The sequence below is a fragment of the Zootoca vivipara genome, chromosome 15 (genome assembly GCF_965207765.1).
Source record: "Zootoca vivipara chromosome 15, rZooViv2.hap1.1, whole genome shotgun sequence".
NCBI classification, from domain to species: Eukaryota; Metazoa; Chordata; class Lepidosauria; order Squamata; family Lacertidae; genus Zootoca; species Zootoca vivipara.
The window spans coordinates 38,947,248-38,973,807 of NC_142598.1; the positions used below are offsets into that span (position 1 = coordinate 38,947,248).

Genomic DNA, 26,560 nt, shown 5'->3' on the forward strand with positions numbered 1-26,560 from the left:
CTGAACATAAGTGATGAAGGTATTTCATTCTCTGTGTTCCTCCCCACCCCACCCAGCAAAAAAAACACAAACCTTCACCCTCTTGGTGATTTCTAATTTAATTTTTAAAAAAAGAAAAGACAAAGAAACCACCTAATATAGATAAAGCAACACGTAACCTGACAGCGTACCAGTTTAAATCCTGACAAGGTCAATAAAATGAGGGTTTGCAAAAGTCCCAGATGAGGAATGCTTTCATGAATGTCTCCATTGTGCAAAATCTCTCCGTATATCCTGCCTGCGGAATGACAGTCATATGCCACCAGATGCAGGAGGCATGCTGGCAATGTCAAGTGCTGTAGGGGATTCAGGCAGGATAGACGGATCAACAGGGTGTTGCTTCCCCCCCCCCATATCCATGCCTGATTGTTACAAAACCAACCACCTTCGTGCATTGACAAATATTTAGATGCACATTTCAAAAACAGAATTATAATGCTCGCTCTGAATGCAAAAATAATATAATTAAATCCACGCTAATTAAGCTTCTCAATTTAATTTTAGTTGTGTTATTGCGTAAAGCCAGCTGGAAGTAATTATTATTATTTCCACGTGTAGTCTTCATTAGTTTGAGATATTTCCCTCCTCTCCAGACAGCTAGTTCAGATGTTCTTGGAAAATATAGGTCTTAGATCAATTGTCTTGGGAACAAATAGCCACTTAATGCTACCTTAACAAAGTTAACAAACTTGTGTTTTCTTTAAAAAAAAACACACACTACGAAGGACGAGCTAAGAGCATGATCCAATCTAACAGAAAGGAAAATCTCCTTCAGAGCTTCAGACCCAAGCAAACTTATAAGGATGGAACTCCCACAGAACAGTTCTGAGAAAATATGCATGAAATTAGGCTGGAAGACTCATGGATTTTAATAGGAGAGTGTTAACCACATGTTTAACTCTTGCATTTAAATCAATCAATATGGAATTCAACATGCCCAGTATCAAATCAGATGTAAAACATCCCTGTCCAACTTCAAGACCTCAAAAATTTCGCCTACTTCATACTCCTCTTCCAGCTTATTATGGCAAAATATTTCGCTTGTTACTATTAGGGCATTCAAATTCAATTTTAGATTCAAAAAGAGACCGCACTACAATAAACAATTTTCACTTAAACATGTTAGCATGGAAAATGGAATTCGTGTTTTATATGTCTTTTCTACGGAAGCGTTGTTATTTTAAATTTGTGCTTCATTTTATTATCCTTGGAACACAGGAAGCCTAACATTCTGGCTGGAATTCTTACTGGTCAGAACAAACCAGAAAGAAAAGACCAATATTTGGGAAACACTTAATTGCACATTATTTCCCTGTTTCCTCCCTACGTGCCATAAAGATTGGGTTGATCAGCCTTTCAGCACTCCAGCATGATAAGCCATGGCATCTGGTCACACATTTTTATCATGCCTTCCCATACAGGCATATTCACAAAGCAAAACACCCAACTTACAGCATGTCTATGCCTAAATGTGGGACCTGTGCAAATAATACAAGGCAAAAGGTAGATTTTCAGTGGCTGACACCCAAATTGCCATTTCATCCACTATTGTATTTCTTTAAATCTCTTGATACAATGAAAACAGAATCATTATGGGATTTGCCTGGGTTCAGGTAATCAAGAAACATATGATGCCCAATTTTTTTTTCTGATTTGGTAAGCGAGCTGCCTAGGCTATTCTGGTTTTAGGAGTGCCGATGAATTCCCATGTTATAACTGTAAACATCTCAAAATTTGGAGTGGAGCGCTAAGAATCAGGAACAGGTTATGGCTTCAATAAATGAAACCACAAACCGATTGCGATCTGTAATACAATAAAATTAAGGTGCATTCTATCTGCTGGGTGCATCAGGCTGCACTAGAATGTTTTCACTCCTTCAATTCTTTTTCGGAAGGAATGTACAGTTTTAAGCCTCCAATTGTGAAATACTGAAGCAGAACACTATAATGGTCAAAAAAGACTTGATGATCTTATGGACAGAGGGTGGTTTTATTTGCAGGGCTGCAGGGCTCAACCTCATGTTCTGTGCACAGTGTGCATGGAGCATGAGAATATCTAATTTTTTTATTTTTAAAAAAATCAGTTCCTGGTCACAGGTCCTATTTTCTCAAAATATATATTCCAAGTTAGAGTTCCCATTGTTATCAGTGTTTAAATATACCAGTACAATGCCAAAAGAAAAAGAAAAAGGAGAGAGGCTTTTCAACCCTCTTTAAACCTATACTGTGTAAAATCCACATTTTATTCACCTTCGCCACTATGCAGCATTAACAACGCTCACTTGCAGCACAAAGTGCTATGTGGAGGGGAAAGCTGCAAGGGTGCTTAATTTCCACTGGTTTTTGGAAGAATTTCAGCCTGATTCTGTGCATGGTTTAACCCAGAATTGAATTCAGTGAGGCAGCCACTGAAGGTGATCAACATTCTGCTGGGCGACATTCTGCTGGATTGGCATGTCATGGAAATATCTCCCACGGAAATAAATTTAAAGAGGTTCAGGTTTGGCAAACAATGCTTGTGTGCAAGTATGTTTTAACATATGGAAACTAGGGAAGGGGAGAATCATTGTGACACAAGTGACTCTTATTCAGCTTACAAAAGCCACTTCGCTTTATTTTTCCCAAAAAGCTGTTTAAAAATAGTTTAAATATAGGTGCAATCAAAGCAAATACAGAAAACACACTTCTCTGATAGCATTCCCAGTCACTTTGGACAGCCCTCCACAATAGACCCTAAATTAACCACCGTTTACCGATTCCAGTGGGGCACACACAAAACCACACCAGAATGTGTGATATAAGTTGTAGTGATATATTGATTTATGCATATTAAAATTTTATACATCAAATTAGCTGCTTCTTACACCAATCATGGGCAGATAACATTAAACAAACAAACAAACATCCACACAAATTCTGCAATTCACAGATGTAGACACAAAGAGATAGACAGACAGACAGACAGACAGACAGTGGCAGGATGCCTCATGTAAGCAATGAGGTTATTTGTGGCAGTGCTTTTATGCAGGTAAGAAGCAGTGTAGTAAATTTACCTTCTCGTGATGCTGCATTTTATGTTTTTCAATTAAAACAACTGTGTGTGTTTTATCAGCCATTTATTTCTTCCACTGGAAGCACATTGCTAATTTTAACATTGTGGCTGTTTCTCTTCAATGCATGTTGGTCGTATGATAGAATATAAGATCCGATAAACTGAATGGCAATCCCCATTCATAAATGTGGTATCCTATAAAAGCAATAATAGATGGCCCATAACTGACACCACCAGTGGTAGCAGAAAGTGGAGGAGAAGCAGCAGATTTCCAATGTGATCTATGAATAAGCTAGAAAGAAACACATTATTCCCTATTAGTTAAAGTCTTCTTTTGAGATGCTCCCCTCCGGAATCATTTTAGGTTCCTATTAACATTTAATATTTTCTATGCCTAGAACAAGATCTGTCATTCTGAAAGTCCTGGGAAAATCTGATGAATTAGCAGCTCATATTCTATTGAGGAGTTTCAGTAGAAAGAAAGAAAAAAACCTAAAATAATATTTGGTGTGATTCTTTCCTGAACATACTCTAACTCCAAGGACTTGCAAAATGACTAGTGAAAATTAAACCTTTTACAATAATGAGCTTGTGAATTTCAGGTTATTGCTTTGGCACTAAAATCAAAAATGTAAAGAGGGGGCTCAGTTCTGAGTCTCTATTTGCCTATCCACTCACCGACCCTTCCTTCTCTGTCATGAAAAACTAAGAAAACTCCTGAGCACATTTGAAGCCCAGAGTTCTGAAAATCTAAGCTGTGAAGGAAGATCTACTAGACCACAAGAATGAATATTAGACAGATGAAGAAAGTCTCATCACATACACTGAATATTAGTGGTGAATGGGAGACAATTCAATGAAGTGTGTGTTTTGTTTCTAACTTATGACGCCAGCTCTGTATCAGTTAACAGGCTGTTCCTTTGCAATTGCTTACAGTGTCACAATGACCTGGTGCATGTGAATTCTTTCACTATCACTGCTATCCCTGCAATCTTGTCTCTGCTGTGACCAACTCACTTTTGCCCCAACATCTCAGATGCTTTCCTCAGCATCTAACTAAATAGGGTTAAGAGTCAAGGCAAGCCACCCTTGAATCAGGAGACCACAATATGCTCTCTCTCTCATATATATATATATATATATATATATATATATATATATATATACACACACACACACAGCATATGCCTGTGAGTTAACTGTGTTAATCTGAACGAGGCACAAAAAAATTAACCATTTTAAGCTTAGCAGCTGGAGTTTGCATTTACAACGCCACACTGATTTTTCTTATTCACCATTCAGCATAATAACTTCTAGATCAACAAAGTAGGTGTCCGTGTAACTTCACACGTTTCCTACGTGAAAAGTGGGTCTGAAGTTAGAGGGGAAATATCACACACTCCGATTCTAGAAAATAATTTTGTTTGAGTTTTACATGTGTAAAACAATGTTCTCCTGTTCACCTTCTCTCTCTCTATCTCTCTCTCTCTCTCTCTCTCTCTCTCACACACACACACACACACACACACATCCTCTCAACCCTGTATTTCACAGAAACCAGTCCAAAATACATTACTTAAAAATGTGTGTGTGTGCACGGTTATATTTTTTTAAAAAAAAATGGAATATAGGGTTATTATTATTATTATTATTATTATTATTTATTAGTTGTTAGTTGCTTGCCACCTATAGGGTCTCCAAGTGACTTACATTAGAAAGCCTATGCATACATTATACCACAAAAAAGAAAATATATATATATAATATTAACATTCCATCCAACATATAACACAGAAAAAAAACCCTTCCAGACAACATCAAAAGAAAACTATGGCATCTTACTCACAATGAAACAAAATACATACACACCTGTATGTATTAGACAAACTTTCTTCTAACCCATTCCTTACAGATAAACCTAAATGAAATCAGCAGGATTTACTCTGAAACAATGTATTAGGACAGGAGTGTCTGATACACACGCCACATACAAAGAGCTATGAGCGTTACACATGCTGTATTTTATAGATTCGCATCTTACGTGCATGCATGTAAGAGGCTAAAATGAAAAATGTAAATGATACACAACATCTAAAAAGTCTAGTAGTAGTAGATGTGCTACTTCTTGAGCACATTTCTAACAAGTAAGCCCTAATGAAAGCACAGGGACTAGAATGCAAGTGATATATGAGAATAGGAATCTCTCCAGTTCATACACACAGAACTATAGCTGAAAGCACAGAAAAATTATAATTCTGGAAATATGAAATTTCACCTGGGTTACTTTAAAACAAGGAACATTTGGGGGTATTTTTATTCCTATTTTAATTTGAAGGGGGGGGGTCATGTTCCATAAATAAACTAGTTTAGCCACATTCATGCTGCAAAGCATATTGATATGCCCAGGTAATAGTTGAAATGGAATCAGATGCTGTTCCAATGCCAAGTCTATAACAACTTTTTCTATAACTTATCATGAACTAACTTCTAAATTCAGTGTGCACCCCCCCTAATACACTCACACACACCGTGTGGCATTTATATTTTACAATCAAACAACAGTTTGTGTTGTTACAGATACCTTTGAGCAAAAGGAACAAGCATGGAAAATCGACTTGCAACATTGTGGAAGGGAAAACTAAATCTATGATTCTATGAAATCGTGCAACTGCCGAGGATGCAAACTAAAAAGATACCACTCACATCTTTTGCTAGGAGCTTCTACTGCTAAGATGCAGTTTGCAAGACGGCTTTTGACAGTAAACCTGTGTATGTGACGTACCACTGTCATTTATAGCAACATATTGCAATTAAACAATGCTCCTTAGAGGAAACAAAAGGGGGGAATGCTTTTATGATGTAAAGAAATCTTAAACCACTTTTCTCCGTTCAATGTGTATGATCCATAGTTAGACGTACCCACATTTCTGATTTTAAGTACCTATTCAATAAAAGGCATGTGCATCTTTCTCACTAAGGGGCAATCAAACAGCAGCACACTAGCACGATTTAAATGGCATGCTTTGTGCTTGATTTTTAATCAAGCCATTTCTACAACACTTTACATGTGATAGTTCATGTATTTTAAATCTTAGAATAGGTAGCATTTTATCCAAGCCAAATAAAGACGCTTTTATACACCTTTCCCCAATACACTGACACACACACACACACACACACACACACACAAAATCCCTCTTCTGATGGACAGATGTATCCCTATTAAAGCAAGTACATTGATCCGATTTTTAGTTTGCCTTGGCTTCCCCCTCACCTATCTAGGAAATGATTTCTCTAGTGATAACTATGACATCGTGCTAATGAGAGAATCAAATGCACAATAGAAAAATTGTCACTACTAATAATATTTGCAGGAAGTTAAATAAGCCAAGTGTATGAGAATGTCAAGACAGTTGTCCTTTAATAAGATACAGTTATACAATGAAATTATGTTGTTAATTTTGTTACATCACTGGGTGAATGTTAAATTACTGTATAATGGTTTGCAGATGCATGCGTAATCCTAATATTGCTCTTTAACTGGCTGAGGAGAGGGAGATACCTTCAAGAGAGGGAGATTTCCTTTGCACATGAAACAGGAAATATAAGGCATGCTTTTGCTCATCTCTGGCATTTTGTGTCACTGTGTGTTATTGCTTCTTTTGCTCTTAAAAGTATTTTAGAGCATCACAGCCCTTAAGGTAAACTGGAAGGAGGAGAGTGACATTTCTTATTCTGACAATGGCACAAAACATCTACAAAAGCAGAAAATTCAGAAAAGCCTTCTATTTTTATTTTATCAATCAAAGCAGGCCATTTCTGGCTTTACACAGCCTCCTGCAAACTGGAAAGGGGGTCAAGCATTTCTGTCTGTGCTTGTATGCACACTCTCTGAACTCTTCCGTGGTCTCCCTTGCCAGATTAGTAAGGAAAAGAAGCCAAAGGTTTCTGGTCATTCTCGACCTGTCACTGATCAAAGTGACCCAAAGAAGAACTCTCTTTAAAAAGTTGAGATTTACCTTCTTTGAAGTTATCAGCAATTATTTATGTATACGTCTCAGGAATGGTTCCTTTCAAAGGATTCATAAACGGGGTGTGTATGTGTGTGTTTAGAGGTACAAAACTAGAACCGATAATGGTTAAGCAGTCATATTTTAGACGTTTCAGAAACGGTAACGGGATATAATTTGCTACTCTCCTCTAAAACTGAACGCTCCTTTGGGTACCATGCATAATTGTCTCATAACAAAGGGCTTTTTTAAAACAAAAAACAAAAACATGGATACGTTGAATCAAAACTCACAGCAAGTAAATGGAGATGCAAATATGATTTGATGGCACATAAAAACTTGCTTTGATTATCTGTGCCATTTATAACAATTATTTTTCACCACTGCATCCTCAGAAAAGGCTTAGCATAGTATAAACTAAGGTTTTAAACTACCCTCTGTACAGGTATTGGCTTTCCGTCATTGTATCACATATCCACCTGAAGTTAAAAGTACCATTTAATTCTAACCTAAGCAAGTATTTTATTGCAAAGTAATAATAATCCTTTTTGCATGTAGAATGAAATATTCCGACAAGCTCAAATGTCTCACTAATCATTTCTTTAAACGATGCCAAACTTTTGCTTGCAATATAAGCATCTTCTGTACCAACTGTTTCTACTTTTGAACAAGAAACCAATGTTACCTTCAAATGTATGGATATTAAAATAACAATAATAATATAGACAAAATAGTTTGCAGAAGTCCTAAAACCATAAAGGTGGGTGGGTGTGTTAATATGTCACCCATGCATAATGGTTTCAAGAGAGGGGAAATCTTAACAGGCATATTTTTAGGTGCCCTAGTAAGCTGATGCCATGTGCAGGCTGCATAAGTAAACATATCTAAGAGATTTAGCAAGTCAATAAAAAGTTAAAGCTGTTGTACTTTGCAAGTGGAATTAACTTACCCTCTTAAAAGAAAAAGAGAAAGAAATTGGGGGGGGGGGAGGGTAGAAATACAAAAACTCTAGGTGGAATGTTTAAAGCAGACAGCAGAATTCTAACCACCAAGGACATGGTGAAATAGCACACACTTTCAAAATAAATATGTTCATCATTACCACCTTTACAAAACTACTGTGCCTGCATCTGCCAAACATTTAGCCATATATGAGATGATTATTCTTTTCCCAACACAGTCTCAGAAAATAAACACGGCCATATGTGCCCAGAAAAAAATTTTTTGGGGGGGAGGGGGGAAGATAACCAACCATTTTAAGATCATCATGCATTAGCACAATTAACAACAATAGAGAAGTAACAGATCGAGCTGCGGATGGGATTATTTTTGCCCACCAACAATTTTTTGGCCAGTCCTCTGGAAGGTGATGTCCTCCTCTTAAATTTCTACATCCCTGCACATCGTAACATTAAGCACTTTTCCAGTACTCCCCAAAACTAATGAATGTCTAAGGGGGGGGGGGTGTCAAACACTCAAATGCAATCTAACACGATGTATGTGGTTCAACAGTGATCTATCCATCCATTGATCATTATCTGGCACTAGTTGAGTTAACTCTTTTATTGCCAAAGAGGGAAGAAGGCTGTCATCCCAAGCTACGATACCTGAATACATATGAAGGTATTGAAAATAGAACGACAGGTTAAGTTTAGGATGGCTGTCAATTTCCTTGCTTTAAAATGAATGCAAAAACACCTAAATGCAGGAAATGTCACATGCAGAGGCAGCCCACTATAACAATCAAAGCATATATTGGTGTCCAGAACAGAAGATCTGTAATGCTGTTTTTTCAAACTGGGCTCTAGGTCTTTTTTTTTTACTGATTAAGAATGAGGAACAGCATATAAGGAGTTCCTCATTTGGCTTGTGTTGATTATATTTCTGAATAGTAAGCTGTTATCAGTTGTAATAAGGGTCCCTCTACAGGATAGATCTAAATATACCTTATTTGAATGCAGGCAGCCTATAGAGAGAGACACGCTGTTTTTTCTGCACACAACTGCTCTACGCTACAAACTTGTGTTCATGTGAGCCTGTGTGTGTGTGAGAGAGAGAGAGAGAGAGTGTATTTCTTTCTTAATGATTACCAAGCAAACAATTTTTTCTTTACATTACCAACTGTGAGTTATATATCCTCAGCCACAACTACTCTAGAAATGACAGCGCTTTTCCGTCAATGGAATTCATTCATAAAAAAACCAACAAAAACAAACCCTGAAAAGAAAACGGGCTCGCCGAAGCAGTACAACTTATGTCACAACTTTTTGTCGCTTCAGCTTCTTGGGTATAGATATGGTATGGAAATATTTTTCCTTCTTTTTTCCAAAAAGGCAATTCCTTTAAAATATATATATACAAAATTGGAGGAAGCCCTAACATATGCATTTTTTTAAAAAAAAAATCTCTAGTTTTAAACCTCCACACACACACACCCCCGCCCGCTTGAGTCCAGTCCAAGTTGAAAGTTTCTTTTTCATCCCTTCAATTGTGTGTGGGGGGTGGGTGGGTGTGTGCAATTTCATGCAGAAGAGTCAAACAGTTGTGAAAGAGTAGCCACATCAGGCTGGGTGCGTATCACCGAGTACATGATACAGAGACAACAGCAGCCCCTGTGATTAATTATCAGTTATTACTGGCCTTGCAGCAACGGTTTAGCTTTCCCGTCAGAACCGCCATACCAGGCTGCCTTAAACGCGGCCCCCGGTGAAGGGGCTGCTCTGGGGAGGACGCCAAGACACAGCTCTCTGCAGAAACAGTATGTGTGTGAGAGTATTTGGGGGGGGCGGAGGGACGGAGAGAGACCAGCAACTGAAACTGTCTCATCTAAGGACCCTCAGCTCTGGGCTGCCAGCAATTCCAGCACAACTGAACTCTCTCTCTCTCTCTCTCTCTCTCTCTCTCTCTCTCTCTCTCAGGTCTGCATAATGCTGTTTTCTGTCACCTGAACTCAATTAAGCACCCGCACTCCCCTAAGTTTAGTATCAGTTTTGATATGAGGTCTTACATATTCTGTGGGGTGGGAAGAAGGGAAAGAAAGAAATGACTTCTTGCTGGGATACTATAATACTTTATTATTATTATTATTATTATTATCATTATTTAAACAGAGAGAGGGGAGAGAGAAAAATGGAAGGAAGGGGGAAAGGAAAAGAAAACAAAGGAAAACAAAAGGCAAGAAATATTAACCATGGAGTTAATGATCTGTTCAGAAAACTTTAAAGGGGGTGTGGGGAGGGAAGGACTTTTATTTTAAAGCATGTCTTATTTTTGCTCTTTCTCTTTCTCTCTCTCTCTCTCTTTTTTAGTTGCCCATGGGGATGTTGTGAAGTAAGCACGAACATTCAAATTACTTAGTTCTGACACTACAGAAACTGTGCAATGTTAAAATTAAAACAAAAGCGCAGGCAAGACGGGTGGGTGGGTGGGGGGTGGAAAGTAAAATTGCAAAATGAAACACACAACCTGGCAAGCAACAAAGTGAGACAGACATTCACTTCAACGTGTGTGAGACATTAAAAGTAAGAAAAAGGAAAAGAAAAAAAGTAACGTACCTGCTGGGACATTCTGAACAAGAGGTTACTGTCAGCGTTCTGCCATGTCCCCATGAAACCAGATTCGGCCGCTGCTGTCCTTGTTCCGAACTGCATGGAGTTGTCAGCAAAGGAGTCTCTTAAAGTCAAGTCTCTTGCCCTCTTTCGTTCTGTGTCTCTCTGAGTGTCTCTGTCTCTCACATCCACTTCTGCCTCTTCTGACTGAAAAGTGAAGGTGGATTTTTTTTGAGCCTCTTGGCAGTCAGTAGCAGGAGTGTAGTTAAGGTAGCTGCACTGTGCCTTCCATTTGGGAAGGGGGGGAGAGCTTTGGGGAGGGGGGCCAGAGCTTCTTTCGCACCTTCTGCACAGATACCCCTATCATTTATGCATACACTGTGACTCCCCAAGCTCGCCTTTGCTTGGGTTTAAACAGCTGCCTATCAGGTGTGCATGCAGCACTGAAGAGACCCAACCATTAGCTTCATACAGTTTAGCCACTGGATGTCATTGGATAGCAGAGCAAGAGAGAGAGTCAACTGCACCGTTCCACTGTCAGGCACGAAATGACATTACTGCAATAGCCCCCTCGCAGCCTTAGCATACACATGCACACACTCTAAGTAGTATGCTGATCAGAGTGAATTCAGGAGAACAAGCTGTGGCCCTTTCCCCCTGTTTTCCTTCAACAATGCTGTCAAGAGCAGCATGTAATTGCTGACACTTGCCTATTAAACGCAGACTGTAAACCTCCTAACACGAGAAGGGGAAGGCAGAGAGCAGAGGGACAACCAATTGCTCACTTATTTAGACAATAGCATGCAGAACCACCACGCAGCAGAAGTTGGCCTGGCTGCTTTTAAAATATAGCCAGTTCTTTATGTGGCTACTTTTGCAACAGCCCCCAGCCCCAAATTTTTATAAACGATAAAGAAAAGCTCTTACCAAAAAAGAAGGGGGTGGGATGAAATAAGACGATCTCCAACTTCTTTTAAAAAGAAAACTAGGAAAAAACTGCATGCATGTTTCATCTCTTACTTCTTTGTTTTCCCCTGTTAATTGCCTAAAATGCCTCAAGGAGCAGAAGTCAGGGGAAAGAGAAGTGTCTTCTCTCTTTTCCATAAAGATCAAAAGTTGATTTTTTTTTCTTATAAAAAATACGTAAAGTTCTTGGATGAGGAATATACAATAACCTTTCAGATCACAAAAGGGAGTGGGTGAAATGAACGAAATAAAAAGGCAACTCTAGCCAGAAAAACAAAAAACAAAAAACAGCACAGCATTTCCTTTTAGGATTGCCACCAGCATAAAGATTGCTAACACAGGCTAGATACAATGAAAAACCGAAAGCCACTGCCACCAACTACTTTTTAAAAACCAAGCTCTATTTAGAACAATGCACTTTGCATTTTCCCAGTACAGTATTGTTACGTACTTTGGTCTCCTATGAGGAAAAACCGGAGGGAGGAGCGAGAGGCAGAGAAACACCTACATGGATTACATAAAAAACTGCAACTTCAAAAATGTAAAACAAAATTCATGCCCTCTCATAAAAAAATAAACAACCAACACCAAGTCAGGTTAAAAGAAATGGGGAAGAAGAGCCTAGTTTTTCCTCAACTTAATGTGTAAGGAACATTCATCTTCTAATAAAATCTACAAATGGAGAGGACAAATGTACCACTCTCGCAAGCTCTCCCTTAACTGGAGAGCAACAATAAACCTCACTCTCTCACAAAACAACAAAAGAATCACAAGAAAGCTTCAGTGGCAGCAGTGTGTCATTAGTGTGCAATGAGGAAAGATGAGAAAGCAAACGCTATGTTGACACAAATGTGTCTTCCCCTTTAGATCCTGGCATCTCCTGAAAGCTTTTCTGTTAAACTTCCATCCAGTTCACCACCATTAAGCACACACACACACACTAAAAAAAAACCAGTCTCAAAAGCTGCAAATTCAATATCTGAGAAACAAAAACAAGAGCCCAAAGAACTGTTGCCTTTAAATATATTAAGTCCACCTGTGGTCAATAAAAATATTCTAGTTGCATGGAAAGAGGAGGGGAGGAGGAAGAAGAAGAAGTAGAAGGGGGAGAAAACAGCCCCTATGAGTCAATTGTGCCAACAGTGGCTGTACCTTTAGAGCCAGCTATTACCCACTTAAACTCCCTCTAAAATTTGCTAGCCTCTTGCTTTCTGAAGTGGTACTCAGTGCCTTAGTCAAGCTGCCTGCTCAGCTCCTGACCTTCCCACTAATGGCTGTTATTTGTGGGAGGCTTAAGGAGAATGTCAGTAGCCAGTTTCCTCCTCTCTGCATCTCTTGTGCTCTGTCTCCCCACCTCTCCCTTTCCTCTCCCCCCCCCTTACTCCTGTCCTGCAGTCCTCTCCACTCCCAGGGAGAGAAAGGGGGAGGGAGGAAAAAGCCCACGCACACAAAAAATCAACTGGCATGCAGCAGCAAGCACCTGCAGTAATAGACTCTTTTATTAAAACTGTTATTCTGCAAGACTTGAAATTCCCAGTGGACTGGGCCATGTCAAAGCCGATATAATTAACTAGAGGCTCAGCAACGGATCAATTACCAGACAAGCAAGTGATAGTGAAATCAATGAAAGATCATCAGCCACATTATCAGTGTTGCAACTCATTAGGGTAAAACTGAGGAATGTGCTCAAAGCCAGCCCAAGCAAGGTGGCATTGCAAAACAAAGGGCTAATTTGGAGACCCTGCTGTGAACAATCTGTAACAGAATTAGCCTTCTCTTCTCCCCCCCCCCCCGCACCAACCCCGCACCAACCAACCAAACTACGCAGCTCTGTAACTAAATGTGACAGTCTGAGAGAAGCAGTTTATTAAGACACCAACTCCAAGTTTATTTAGTTCATAAACTCTCTCCTAGAAAATCAATACAGTCTGTACAGGGTTATTAGGCAGACTAGCTAATACATCCAAATCTGGTCTTCCCAGGCAGCAGCCTAAAATTCTACCTAACAAAGATAGGGGGGGAACCTCAACAGCTGTAGAACATGGCATCCAATAAGCCTCTCATGGAGTGGCCACATTATGGCATGCGACTGAAACGGCAGGGGGAGGGGGGGAGGAATGACTGCTAATACAATACGGAGGAAACCAACGGAATAAAATATTGCAACCTTCCGTACCACTAAGTACATTCCTATTAAAAGCAGTAAATAGTTCCTAATAGAAGGAGCACCTACCAGATGTCTTTTCAGAACAACACGCAGGCTGCAAAGCACTTATGGGGCAAACTGCAACCCCCTGCAGTGATAACACAAAAAACTGCACCCAAAGCCGCACACTTTAGAGGAAGGGAGCTTCACAAAGCTCCACAGAGCTCTTACTTCCAAGTAAAAACATGCAAGACCAGGGGTGCACGACATTATGGCATCTTATGCCTTAGGTGTATTTCAAATGTTCGCAAATTCCAACACAAACAGCATTTCATGTGGAACCTACATGTGGCTGTTCAAATGTGAGAACACACAAGGATAGATTTCACTATATATGGACGGGGTGTACTGTGTCCCCTAAGTGTGTGTAAATGCAACAAAATACATGCATGTAACAATTCATATATAGGTTGCCTGCTAATTCATCTATGGAAATGCTTTCTGTATAGGAATTTGTAACATTTGAGTGGCCTTTAATCTTACAAAAACTGACACATTAGGTTGCTTTCAAATAATATTCTCAAAGTCCAACCCCTGATGCTAATATTTCCCTTTGAAATTAATTATCCCACTTCCCTCGATGCAAGGAGAGTGAATCCCGCCCCCCCCCCAGAGACTGTCTCAACAAACCTAGGTAACTGTGTATTAACTCACAAACTCACCAGACAACAGCTCCCCCCCCCACACACACAAACACACCTCCAGGAATCACAAAATGCTACGAACTAACAGCACAGACAATGCATTTAGTGTCACAAGATTTTGAGTGAAATGCTTTGGGCCATATTGTACTTTAACAGATTTCTACTTAGCTTTCTGAAAGACTTAAAGACTAGCTCTTTGTATTAAGTGCTTTACCATATTCAATAAAGCATAATAAAAACACTGTCCGTACTGTTTGTTTGTAACACCACATTTTTCGATTGTATAACGGTGCTGATGCTCAATGAAAAGACCTCTGGATAAGATTAGAGCAGAGCTTTCCAAACTGTGTGTCGCGACACATTAGTGTGCCGGCTGCTGTGTGCGGGTGTGTCGCGCAATCGCTCTTATAAGGGGATAGTTTAACCTTCGGTTTGGGAAACTGAATTGCTGTGTCGTGAAATGACCAACCTGAAAAGTTTGGAAAGCTCTGGATTAGACTCTTATGTGGCACAATGGTGTCCCCCCCACCCCCAAGAAACTTCCGTTCATTCAGTCACAATTCTTTGATACATATCTTTAAATACAATCCTTTTTTACAATATTTAAAATATTACATCTGCTAAAATATTAGTTCGTTTTTGTCTCCATTTTGTCATTTCCTGTAGGTCAATACGTGTAACATGTAACTACTTTCAAGATTCAATAAAGCATTTGTTTAAAAGGATTTAAAAGTATATGGAGGTTTTGTCCTATACTTCATCTATTAATCAGGGAAATAATTGCATAATTTTTTTGGTATCTTGCATGCATTTAACCGTACTGTACATGTACATTCAATGAGGTCCAATTAGTTGGGGGGGGGGATTCATTTCAGTTAGGATGCACTAACAAGACTGTGGGGAGACCATGCAATACAGCCAGTAGCATAAGACAGAATGCTGTTTTCCTAGAAGCATTAATTCCCACAACTGATCCTTTTAGAATGTTACTGATCCTTACAGTATTTGTTTTCCTAACATCTAGGAGATCACAATGAATGCCTGCATTAACTAAACACGGAGAAGCATCCTGAGCAGCAGTTTGATGGGGGGGAAGGATACAGCAGCAAGACCCAGTGTTTTTACATTGGGCATGTTAACATTCTGAACATTACTAAACCGAGCCTTTGTCTCACACGCTCATGGACAAAGTTTAAGGGCCCTTACATAAGAGATGGGAAACCAAAAATGTAACACGCTCAAAAAAAAAAATTGAAGGGCAAAGCACAAAAATCTAAATAATTTTATTACATATCCTCAGTGCTTTTTTTCCCAGAAAGAAAGATGCCAGTACAGCCGTACCTCGGTTTACGAACTTAATCCGTTCCGGGAGTCCGTTCTTAAACTGAGGCGCAGTTTCCCAAATGAGGCCTCCCACCCTCAGTGCCCTTCCACTGTTTGGATTCCGTTCTTACACAGAGGTAAAGTTCTCAAACTGGAACACTATTTCCGATTTTGCGGAGTTTGTAAACCAAATCATTATTAAACCGGACTGTTCTTAAACCGAGGTACCCCTGTTACCTGCCTGAAGGCCATTGTGGGCATGGCTAGAAAGAGCAAGATGAAGGGAGGGTGGCTGGCAAGAGAAACAGAGGCTGTGACTGATGGGCTGAGAGTGGGGGGTGGGGAGGAGAACCCCCAAGAGGGAATAGGTGGGGATGACATCTGTTCTGGAACCCGCAAATTGCAATTGGACATAGCAGCCCTGTTTTGCAGGGCCTTCCCCTTTGCCCATGAACAAGTGAGATGGTGCTGAGCAAGAACTTCCTTTCCTCCATGCAGGGAGGTGGGTGGGCGAGGGAGAGAGTGGGGAGTGAGCCTGAGGGGGACGGGGGCCAAGTGCAGCCGCCACTAAGGGAGCTGGATTTCTCCCCCCCCTTCTCCCATTTTCTCCTCAGGCACTCCAGTGGGGTGACTGGTTTGCTCTGTTCTCCCCACCCAGCCACCCATCCCCCTTTGCTTCTCAGTTTTTGGCAGAGGGGGACTTTCAGATATATGGGGCCTAAGGCTTTCAGGACCAGCACTTGAATGGGGCCCTGAAATGAAATGGCAACCAGTGCAGCTGTTTCAAAACAGAGGTTATTTGAGTTGTGAAGGGAAACCCCAGCAGCGGTGGGCATTAGGCTCTCGGGTTTCGGCAGCACCTTGTGCGACGCTAAAATTCGGTGCCCTGCTACCACCTCCCACGCTCCGTTCTACAGCACTGTTTTGGCGGCACCGAAAAACTCCTCTGACCCCAGCCAGTAATCTTGCATTTTGGAGCAGTTAAAAGTTTCAATCTCATCTTTAAGGGCAGCATTCGCATAGAGCACATTGCTATAAACCCTTCTGGAAGTAACCAGAGCAGAGAGTACCAAGCCCATGTTATTTCTGTACAAAAGGGGCCACAACTGGCAAACTAGCCGAAGCTGGAAAAATGCATTCCTAACTACAGAGACACCTGTGTCTCCATTGGCAAGGCTGAATCCAGGAGCCCCTCACCCCAAAGCTAGAGATCTGTTCCTTCTAGGGGAGTGCAACTCAGGTGAAGACAGGACATTTCCCCACCTCCCAAACTCAAGAACTCAAGGCACACAACACCTCTGTATTTCCAGCATTCTGCTCCTATTTATTGGCCCCACATCCAGTCCATCACCACCTCCAGGCAACGGTCTAATGCCTGGCCCACCTTTCCTGATTCAGATGGAATAGAACCATAGAATTGTAGAGGAGGGAGGGACCCCAGGGGCCATCTAGTCTAACCCCCTTCAGTGCATGGAATAGAGAAACAGAGTTGGATGCCATATTTGTGGAACCTTACTTGAAAACCCTTGAGGGCAGCTCTCACCTGTTTCATACACCACAATACGACTCCCAGAGTACCGAACAGTAGATTGGGGGCAACCCATAGTCAGGTCGGCAGCGTACAAATATTATTATTATTATTATTAATTATTATTATTATTATTATTATCCCAAAATGACTAAGCAACAAATGTCAGATTTTTAGCAGCAGCCAGTAACATAGCCATGCTTTAAAAATACTTTGTTTGCTAGTGGAAAATATATTTGGATGAATTGGAAGATATAGGGCACACATGTAGTCCAGTATATGTCTTTCTAGCTATATGCGTTTGTTAAGTATTCTGTTCGCTCCATTGACTTACTGTACAGTACCTGTAATTCCCAGAGTTCAGTTTGCTGCAGCTGTTAACAGATTCTATAATCTGTAATGACAGTAAACTGGCCTTTGCTCTTCCCTTATTCACTATTCATTTTCTAGGCTTGGTTAAATAGATTGCTGGGTTAAAGATCAGTAGTTTTTCATGTGACACGCTTTGGTATTCATCTAATGGCCTGTGAGGACAAAACTGTCCCTGTTCTTGCCAAAACAACAAAATGCGTCCTTCACACCGCATGACAATCAGCCCTTCCTTGTGTCCAGATAGCCAAACTTAGATAACTTTTTAAGAGGGTGTCTTAAGTGTATGTCTGGAACCGGTTCAGCAAAAGAGAAAGACGCATTTTAGCAAATGCGGAAACTACTATTCTTTTCATGATGGATGATATGGACATGTAAACATTTTTTAATCCACTCTCTGGAATTTGCAGGATGCTGCTGATAGCAGGCAGTAGGAAGGAATGTTTTAGGTTTCTTTAGTTCTATGTTTATCTGCTCTCTTTTTTATAGTATTGTATTGGTGGATGTTATTTGCAAATTAGGGTAGGGCATCCTGGGATCTCTTGTGATGAAGAGTGGGCTAAAAGTATGATAGCTCAGTTGAAAGAGCGTGAGACTTTTAATCTCAGGGTCATGGGTTCGAGCATGGCAGGGGGTTGGACTAGATGACCCTCGTGCTCTTTTCCAACTCTACAATTCTAAGATTCTATGATTCATCAAGGCCTAGCTTGAGCATGGTTATTCCATTTCGCCTTAGAGCCGCTGCCGGCCTTTAATATATTGGGGTGTTGGGATGAGAGTTTGGATCCAGAAGATTGGTTAAGGGGTGATATGATAGCCATGTTCAAATATATAAAAGGATGTCATATAGAGGAGGGAGAAAGATTGTTTTCTGCTGCTCCAGAGAAGCGGACATGGAGCAATGGATTCAAACTACAAGAAAGAAGATTCCACCTAAACATCAGGAAGAACTTCCTGACAGTAAGAGCTTTTCAGCAGTGGAATTTGCTGCCAAGGAGTGTGGTGGAGTCTCCTTCTTTGGAGGTCTTTAAGCAGAGGCTTGACAGGCATATGTCAAGAATGCTTTGATGGTGTTTCCTGCTTGGCAGGGGGTTGGACTAGATGGCCCTTGTGGTCTCTCCCAACTCTATGATTCTATGATTGCCCAAACTATGAACCTGTTCCTTCTGTGATTAAGCCTTCTTTCTTTCTTTCTTTCTTTCTTTCTTTCGTCACTGGAGGCTCCAATGGCAACCCTAGCCACTGAGGCTTTCTTCTACTACCTATAGCTGGTACACCAACTATGACAGGCACACCAGTTACAGCCACCCTCCAACAAAGATAGCATGGTAGGGTTGCCATATTCTAAAAAGCAAAAAAAAAGGAAACATTTTCCACCTTCTACTTTAGATCGCTATGACAACTCTACCCATGAAAAAGAGGACGTGTCCTGGAAAAAGAGGACTCTGTCAGGCCACAGTGATTCCCTGCACGGGTGACCTCGACTCCACAGTTGCAATGCACTTTGTGTTGGGCCTGGAAAATCCAGCTGGCGTAAAATGCTGCAGCTAGACTGTTGGTGGGGACAGATTCCTGCCAGCGCAGGCCTCTTCTTTTCACACTGGCTGCCCATATTTCAAGCAGGCTTGTCCCTTCAAAGGATAAACTCCCAACTTAATTGTGAGATGGACCTAGGCAAGCCCAGAACCATCAGATGGTGTTTCCGTTAAGATAATAATAATAATTTATTATTTATACCCTGCCCATCTGGCTGGGTTTCCCCAGCCACTCGGGGCGGCTTCCAACAAAAGGTTAAAATACAATGTCTGTTAAACATTAAAAGCTTCCCTAAACAGGGCTGCCTTCAGATGTCCTCTAAAAGTCTGGTATATGTTTTTCTCTTTGACATCTGATGGGAGGGCTTGCCACAGGGCAGGTGCCACTACCGAGAAGGCCCTCTGCCTGGTTCCCTGTAACTTGGCTTCTCGCAGTGAGGGAACTGCCAGAAGGCCCTCGGCGCTGGACATCACAGCTAGACTTAAACCCTTGTTTTGTTTCTGCCTTTCCTCAGCCACAAATCTCACCAACAGCCACATGTGTTTATGGGCTCTAAGATAGGTACTGTGAGCCCTTACCAAGGCAAGGGAAATATTTGAAAATTACACAAAGCTGGCACGGTGACAATAGTTCAGAGGTGGCATTTCAATAGAGCAAACAGCACTTTCTTCCCCCAAGAATGTAAGTAAAGGAATCGCTCTGCGACATCTGTTAGACTATGAAATGCTAACAGATGTCTTAAGTGAAAAAATAGGAGAAAAATCCATACAGGAAACCAAACACCCAACAGATAATACTGCTAACTTTCCACATATTACCAAACAAAAAAACAACAACCCTAAACCCCTGGCAGCTTTCTTCTTTTCTGTGATACTTGTAAAATATTCGACTTGGATTTTAGTAAGTTGGAAGATACTGACTCATAATGTCCCTATATATAAAAAAAACCATCTATAAGAAATTTTAGTTCCAATAATTACACATGTTTTAATACCTTATATTCAAATACTAAGCATGGTATTCCAAAACATTTCATCCATAGGTTTTTAAATCTTTCATGTTTTAATAAATGAACAAGGGAATATGGAACTATTATAGCCTTCATATGGAGGACTCTGGAAAAACATTCCTGATTTATTTCCTAATCATGGTTTCATTCAAACTCTGCTTTGCATCTTACTGTGCCCAATATGTTCAGGCCTATCATGGCGAGTTCTGAAAAGGAAATGAGTAATGATAAGCTGGGAGAAAGAACACACAACAGTGGTTAAGAGATTGAGAATGTTCCCATCTCTGCCAGATCTATGAAGCAGGCTCAGGAGAATTTCAGGCTTGTGGGGTCTACACTTTGGGAATTTTCTTTTGCACTAAGTACCCTGAATCCACTAACCACAGCATGGTGCAAAATGGTGCAATGACAAACCTAGACAACATCTTAAAAAGCAGAGACATCACCTTGCCGACAAAGGTCCGTATAGTTAAAGCTATGGTTTTCCCAGTAGTGATGTATGGAAGTGAGAGCTGGACCATCAAGAAGGCTGATCGCCGAAGAATTGATGCTTTTGAATTATGGTGCTGGAGGAGACTCTTGAGAGTCCCATGGACTGCAAGAAGATCAAACTTATCCATTCTGAAGGAAATCAGCCCTGAGTGCTCACTGGAAGGACGGATCCTGAAGCTGAGGCTTCAATACTTTGGCCACCTCATGAGAAGACTCCCTGGAAAAGACCCTGATGTTGCGAAAGACTGAGGGCACTAGGAGAAGGGGACGACAGGGGACGAGATGGTTGGACAGTGTTCTTGAAGCTACAAACATGAGTCTGACCAAACTGCAGGAGGCAGTGGAAGACAGGAGTGCCTGGCGTGCTATGGTCCATGGGGTCACAAAGAGTTGGACACGACTAAACGACTAAACAACAACAACCCTGAATCCACTAACCACAGCATGGTGCAAAATAGTGGCAAGGAGGTGTGGAATCAGACACAAAGGGACCTAGGGACAGAATGGGTTATCTACCTCACCCCATAAGCCATGCCCCTGGGTGTCACAACTGAGGGGGTGACAAAATGGCGGGCAGCACTCACCGCAGTGCCTGCAGTGGTGCGCCCGAGCTACTCGTCTCTCCTGGGAGTGACATGGTGGCTTGGGCGCCTACAGGCTCCGTGCTGCCCCAAACGGTCTGCCCACCGCCTCCCCCTCAGCTGTAGGGCAGCTGACTGGGAGGAGGCAGACAGACTCCTTGGAGGCCCCAAGGAGCGTCCTGCCCCAGTTGGCCCCGCCCCTGGGTGCAGGACATGCACACCACCCCAGGTGCCCAATTGGCTTGCTCCACCACTGCATGCACACACCAGGAATGACTCATTCTGATGCAGATTTGTACTTAAAAGTGTAACTACATATCAAATGGTCCAATTGAAAGAATAAATAAAAAGACTTTTGTTGTTGCTGCTGCTGCTGCTTTTGCTGCTAAATAGTTAAAAGAGTCAGAAACCCTTTCTGGTCTACTGTGAATAACCCAGTAGATCCCACCTTGCATTCTGCCCACCCCCGACAAGGAACAAATTATGGTACTTGTAAATGTCTTAAAACTCTGGTGGCTGCATGCCCTGAGTGCAGGCTCACAAGCTTAACTCTTTCCCTATTGGCTGCTTTTTTATTCCAAACTCCCACCTCAGGCACTTCATGCCCATCTGCCACAAGGTTACAGATATTTGGAACAGCCACTTCTCTACTAAAAAAACAACACACCCTTCCAAAACCTGTTTTCTTTGCCCTGCACACACTTTGCCCCCCAATACTTCCTTAAAAAAAACAACAACACCACTTTCTACTGTACAGTTATGAAGCTCACAGGGTGCCCATGAACATTAGTGACAAGGGAAACAACTGCCTTTTGCAAGAAAGGGGACAGCAGGCAAACACAATTGAAAGATAAAGAAAAAAAAGGGAGAAGCAATCCAAAAAGCCAGCAGATTCAAAAGGAAATAAAGGCTCTGCAATCACAGTTTTCTCAATTAATTAATCAAGAAATTGAATGGAAGATTAAAATGATGGCTCACCTGCAAATGATGGCTCACCTGCAAACAACGTGTCGCAGGCTAGAACCCTCTGCACCAGGCATCCCCAAACTGCGGCCCTCCAGATGTTTTGGCCTACAACTCCATGGTAAAAGCTACCTTCTTTTTCTTTATCAGTCTGCATGATTTTCTCACTATTCTAGCTGCAGGAGACCTGATGAAGGCTTTTGACCTTGTCAGCCCAAAATTACTCTTCACATTGCCCAGCAAGATAGGATTGTCCACCTAAGCTCTGCAATACGATTGTCTCCTTCCATGAGAACATCTGCAGCACTGCTCACTATGACTGCTCATCCTCAGACTCCTTCCCAATAAAGAGCCATATGAAACAAGGCTGTGTTATCGCCCCAACTCTCTTTGGCATATGCCTTCAGTTCAACTGAAGAAAGTGTGTAGTTTCATTCAAGGGGGTGGTGGTGGGCAGTCTGTTGAACCTCGCACAACTCCATGCCAAGACAGAACTATAGAGCAGGCATCCCCAAACTTCGGCCCTCCAGATGTTTTGGACTACAATTCCCATCTTCCCCAAGCACTGGTCCTGTTAGATCATGGGAGTAGTAGGTCAAAACATCAGGAGGGCTGCAGTTTGGGGATGCCTGCTCTATATGATCTAACCATGTCTCTTTGCAAATGAATTACAATGACATGGAGATCCAATGAAACCAAACTATGTGCTTGAGTGTGTGTTGTTGGTTTGTTTCTTGTTGTGCAGCTTGTGTTCTCAATTTGCATTTTTGTGAACTGCCCTGTAATCTTTGGATGAAGGGTGGTTGTTTGGTTGAGTAAGTAAGTAAGTAAGTAAGTACATGCATGTAGCAGGCCCCTGAAAAGACAGTTTATCAACAAATATGAGTTAAAGAAATAAACAGTTATTCCATAACTTATCAAATGCTGCCACCCTGTAGGCAATTATCTGGGATTAAGGGCTGCTGACTGCAATGGGGCTTACTTCCGAGTAGGCATGCAAAGAATTACAGTGCAACTCATTAATTGACTACGAGGGCTTATTAAGTTGCCTACTGTCCTCACAGCCTTATCAACAATTACCGAAAGCTGCGTAAGCAAAAACCCAGCAATCTCTCTCTGGAGAGCACAGAACAGTGAGTTCCATCAACTGGTCAGTAGCAGCAGCAGCCACCACAGGGACTTGGCAAAGCAATTACTCCGCAGCTTTGGCATCTGTTAAAGTACGTCTCACAAACAGGGAGTCATACGGACATACAGTAGCAGAAATTCCTTTCGTTAAGGGACAGTTATCTCAAGGCATGATATACAACACTAGGTATGATAGATACAAGAATGAGCTTGATGTGGGGATCCACTGGGCCAGATTTATAACACAGAGCACCAGTTGTTCCTTGATAAACATGATGTGGAAGATTGCAAGAGATTTTTATTTATTTTTTCCACCTCCTTCGGTGATATCCTTTAATGATCAAAGGTCAAGTAATTTCAGCTGTCACAAAATCAGGAAAATGAGACCACCGCCCCCAGCTGCAATCTACTTTTGTGACATTTGAAAGTACCTTCGTACATGTTGTGGAGCTTCAAACAGCATTAGTACTGACGGCCTAGACGGGATTGATCTTTGAGCTTCGCGGTCTCTTGTTGTCAACAGTACATTATAAAACCAATACTAAATACTTTATAAACAGGTCTCCCTGCAGTATATTAGAAGAATGGTGCATATTTCATGCCTTATAGTTTGGTAGCCACATATCCATCAGACAATTAAATAATTTATCAGATGCTCAGAAGTGCAATACAAGTCAATAGACTTTTGAATACTTGCAAGTTGCTATCTTAATTCACAAGCTTTTTAAAAAGTTGTTTCAGTGCAAAATGGAATGTTGTCATTTTGTAATTATATGTGTACAAACTAAAACTGAGCAAAAGCATAAGTTTGGTTACTTATCAAATATTTATTCTAAATAACACACACACACATACACCTTATCACATCCACCTTAAAATTGAATTTAAAATATTTAAGTGTTTTTCACCCTTTGAGTGAAATTGGTGCAAATATGCACCTAACTGGAAACACCATTTTGTCTGTTCAAAGCCCCACATGTGTATTGTTTGGGGTGTTGGGCTGTGTATGCCAATACCCTTCTAATCCCTGGATGCAGCACGTGTTAAAATGTAATCAAGGTTTCTAAAGCTTGGAACAGCTGGGCTAGCCTCCTGGTGAGGTGATAGACTGGGTGATGAGCCATTCAGGAGAACAAAAGAAAGGGATTTCTGGGCGAGGGGAAATGTAGTTAGAAGGACAAAGGCAGGGCCGTCTTAAGCGCCCCTTGCGCCACGGTGCGCCGGATCTCTCCGGCGCCCTCCCACCCCGTTTCCCAGCGCGGTGGGCGGGCGGGCAGGCACAGCGCAATCTCTCCGGCACCCTCCCGCCCCGTTTCCCAGCACGGTGGGCGGGTGGGCGCAGCGCGCTGCGCGGCTGACGGACGGGCAGGCACAGCGCGATCTCTCTGGCGCCCTCCCGCCCCGTTTCCCAGCGCGGTGGGTGGGTGGGGGCATCGCGCAGCGCGCAGCTGCACGGCGGGCCGGCCAGCGGGCGGGCGCAGCTCGCGGCGCCCTCCTGGCAGGCCGGCGCCATGGTGCCCTGTGCCACCCAGCCTATACGTAGGGCCGGCCCTGGACAAAGGGAAGATTGAGAGTTGTGGTGCTGGGAGTCAGAGGAAAAAGCAGCAAGTTGGACATAAGAGAGAAGGAGCAATGGTTGATTTCTGTTTGATTCCAAAACTGAGGCTATGGAAGAAACAAAACTTTTGGGGGCTGTGAACGCTTCCATCGTAGCCTCAGGTTGTACATCTGTGTAAATAAGCTCTATTTCATAAAGACACCACAGTTTCTGCTGTGCCTCGTTTTCAAAGGAAACGCGGATCCTGGGCAAGAGCCAGGAATCCTTACAATCTCACACTGCTCAGAGATTGGGGTGGTGTACAACAGTATTTTGCTTTTCCTCAATACAAGTTTCAGCTGGGAAGCTTAAAACGTAGGTTTCCAAAATAATGTTGTGGTTCATTTTCAAGGTTTAACAAATTCCAAAAAAGACTAGAATATCTGCTACAGCTAATCCAATCAGGTAAATCTGTAGAGTGTTCACATCCTCTGCACAGAGCTTTCATTAAAGACATCAAACCATGGGAAGGACTTAGGCCCAGTGGTACCAACTCTTGGGGACCCAACCCTTTTGGCCACATGACCTGGAAACTGTCTGCAGACAAACGCCGGCTCCCTCGGCCTATAGAGCGAGGTGAGCGCCGCAACTCCAGAGTCGTCTGCGACTGCACCTAAAGGTCAGGGGTCCCTTTACCTTTACCTTTAAGGTTCTGCTGGAGTACTGTATTACATTGCACTTTGGGCACAATGGTTTCATATCCTAGCCACAGGATGGTTTCATATCCTAGCAAGCATGCGTAGCCCACAGTTGTGTGTGCTCCAGCCCCCAAACACCCTCAAAGGCTGTGCCAGTACAAACCCCTCATCTGAGTCCACATCTGAACCACATTAACTTGCTTTAAAGATTCTGGAGATGGCAATTCATATATATGAAATTAATACTTTAAACAATTTCTTCCCAGCCCCATGAACAAAAATGATGTGCTTAGAGAAGGGGGGAAAGGAGAAAATGAATGAAAGACATACTAGCTTACTGTTTTTTGCCCATATGTAGTAAGAGGGTTCCTGCAGCCAGCGTCACAACTGCTCGTTTTTATTCCCAGGGCAGCTTTCCAATTTTAATCATCACCCAGCACTTAAACACACACACACACACACACACACACACAAGCCTGGCATTAACAACGTTTGTGGGATTTTTAAGAGCACTACTCTTGAGATTTCTGGTTATTGCTGCTCAGGTAGGCTGCTTCTGCCCCAAAACTGTTGTGCAGGTAACATACTGGTTAACACTGCCCCAGGTATCTGAGTTTACCCTCCCACACCATTGGCACAGCTTTACGCACTGCAAGGGGCAGGGGCAATGTAAGCAATGATGCCACTTTGCCCAACATTTGTTAGATGTGACTCTATCCATCATCTAACACACAATTTGCCTGTAATGGGAAAAGTATATACTGTAATTGGATTGAAAATCATATGTGAAAGTTAGCTGAAAAACTGCCAATATATTGTGTGCTTTTTATCTCTGTCCATTTCAGGTTTCCATCTAGCCGGCACACAGGGAAACTGCTACCATAATTCCATCCTGTGTACACTGGTACTCAGGAAGCCTTATAGCAAGTCA

General features: G+C 41.8%; 1 protein-coding gene across 8 annotated transcripts in view; it reads right to left on the reverse strand.

The window, feature by feature from the left end:
• BNC2 (basonuclin zinc finger protein 2) overlaps positions 1–26,560 on the reverse strand; it is a 398,914-nt gene that overhangs the window by 261,470 nt on the left and 110,884 nt on the right. For 5 of the 8 annotated variants that reach the window (XM_035140454.3, XM_035140460.3, XM_088658572.1 and 2 more), the window contains exons 1-2: positions 11,577–12,995; positions 10,656–10,856 (exon numbers count right to left, since the gene is read on the reverse strand). The exons of 1 other annotated variant lie outside the window; for it this stretch is intronic. In XM_035140454.3, coding sequence (XP_034996345.1) covers positions 10,656–10,856; positions 11,577–11,753 — 378 coding nt within the window. In that variant the 5' untranslated portion in view covers positions 11,754–12,995. Of the gene's footprint in view, positions 1–10,655; positions 10,857–11,576; positions 12,996–26,560 lie in introns of those variants that run through there. 2 more of the 8 variants (XM_035140455.3, XM_060268829.2) reach the window with 1 other exon arrangement.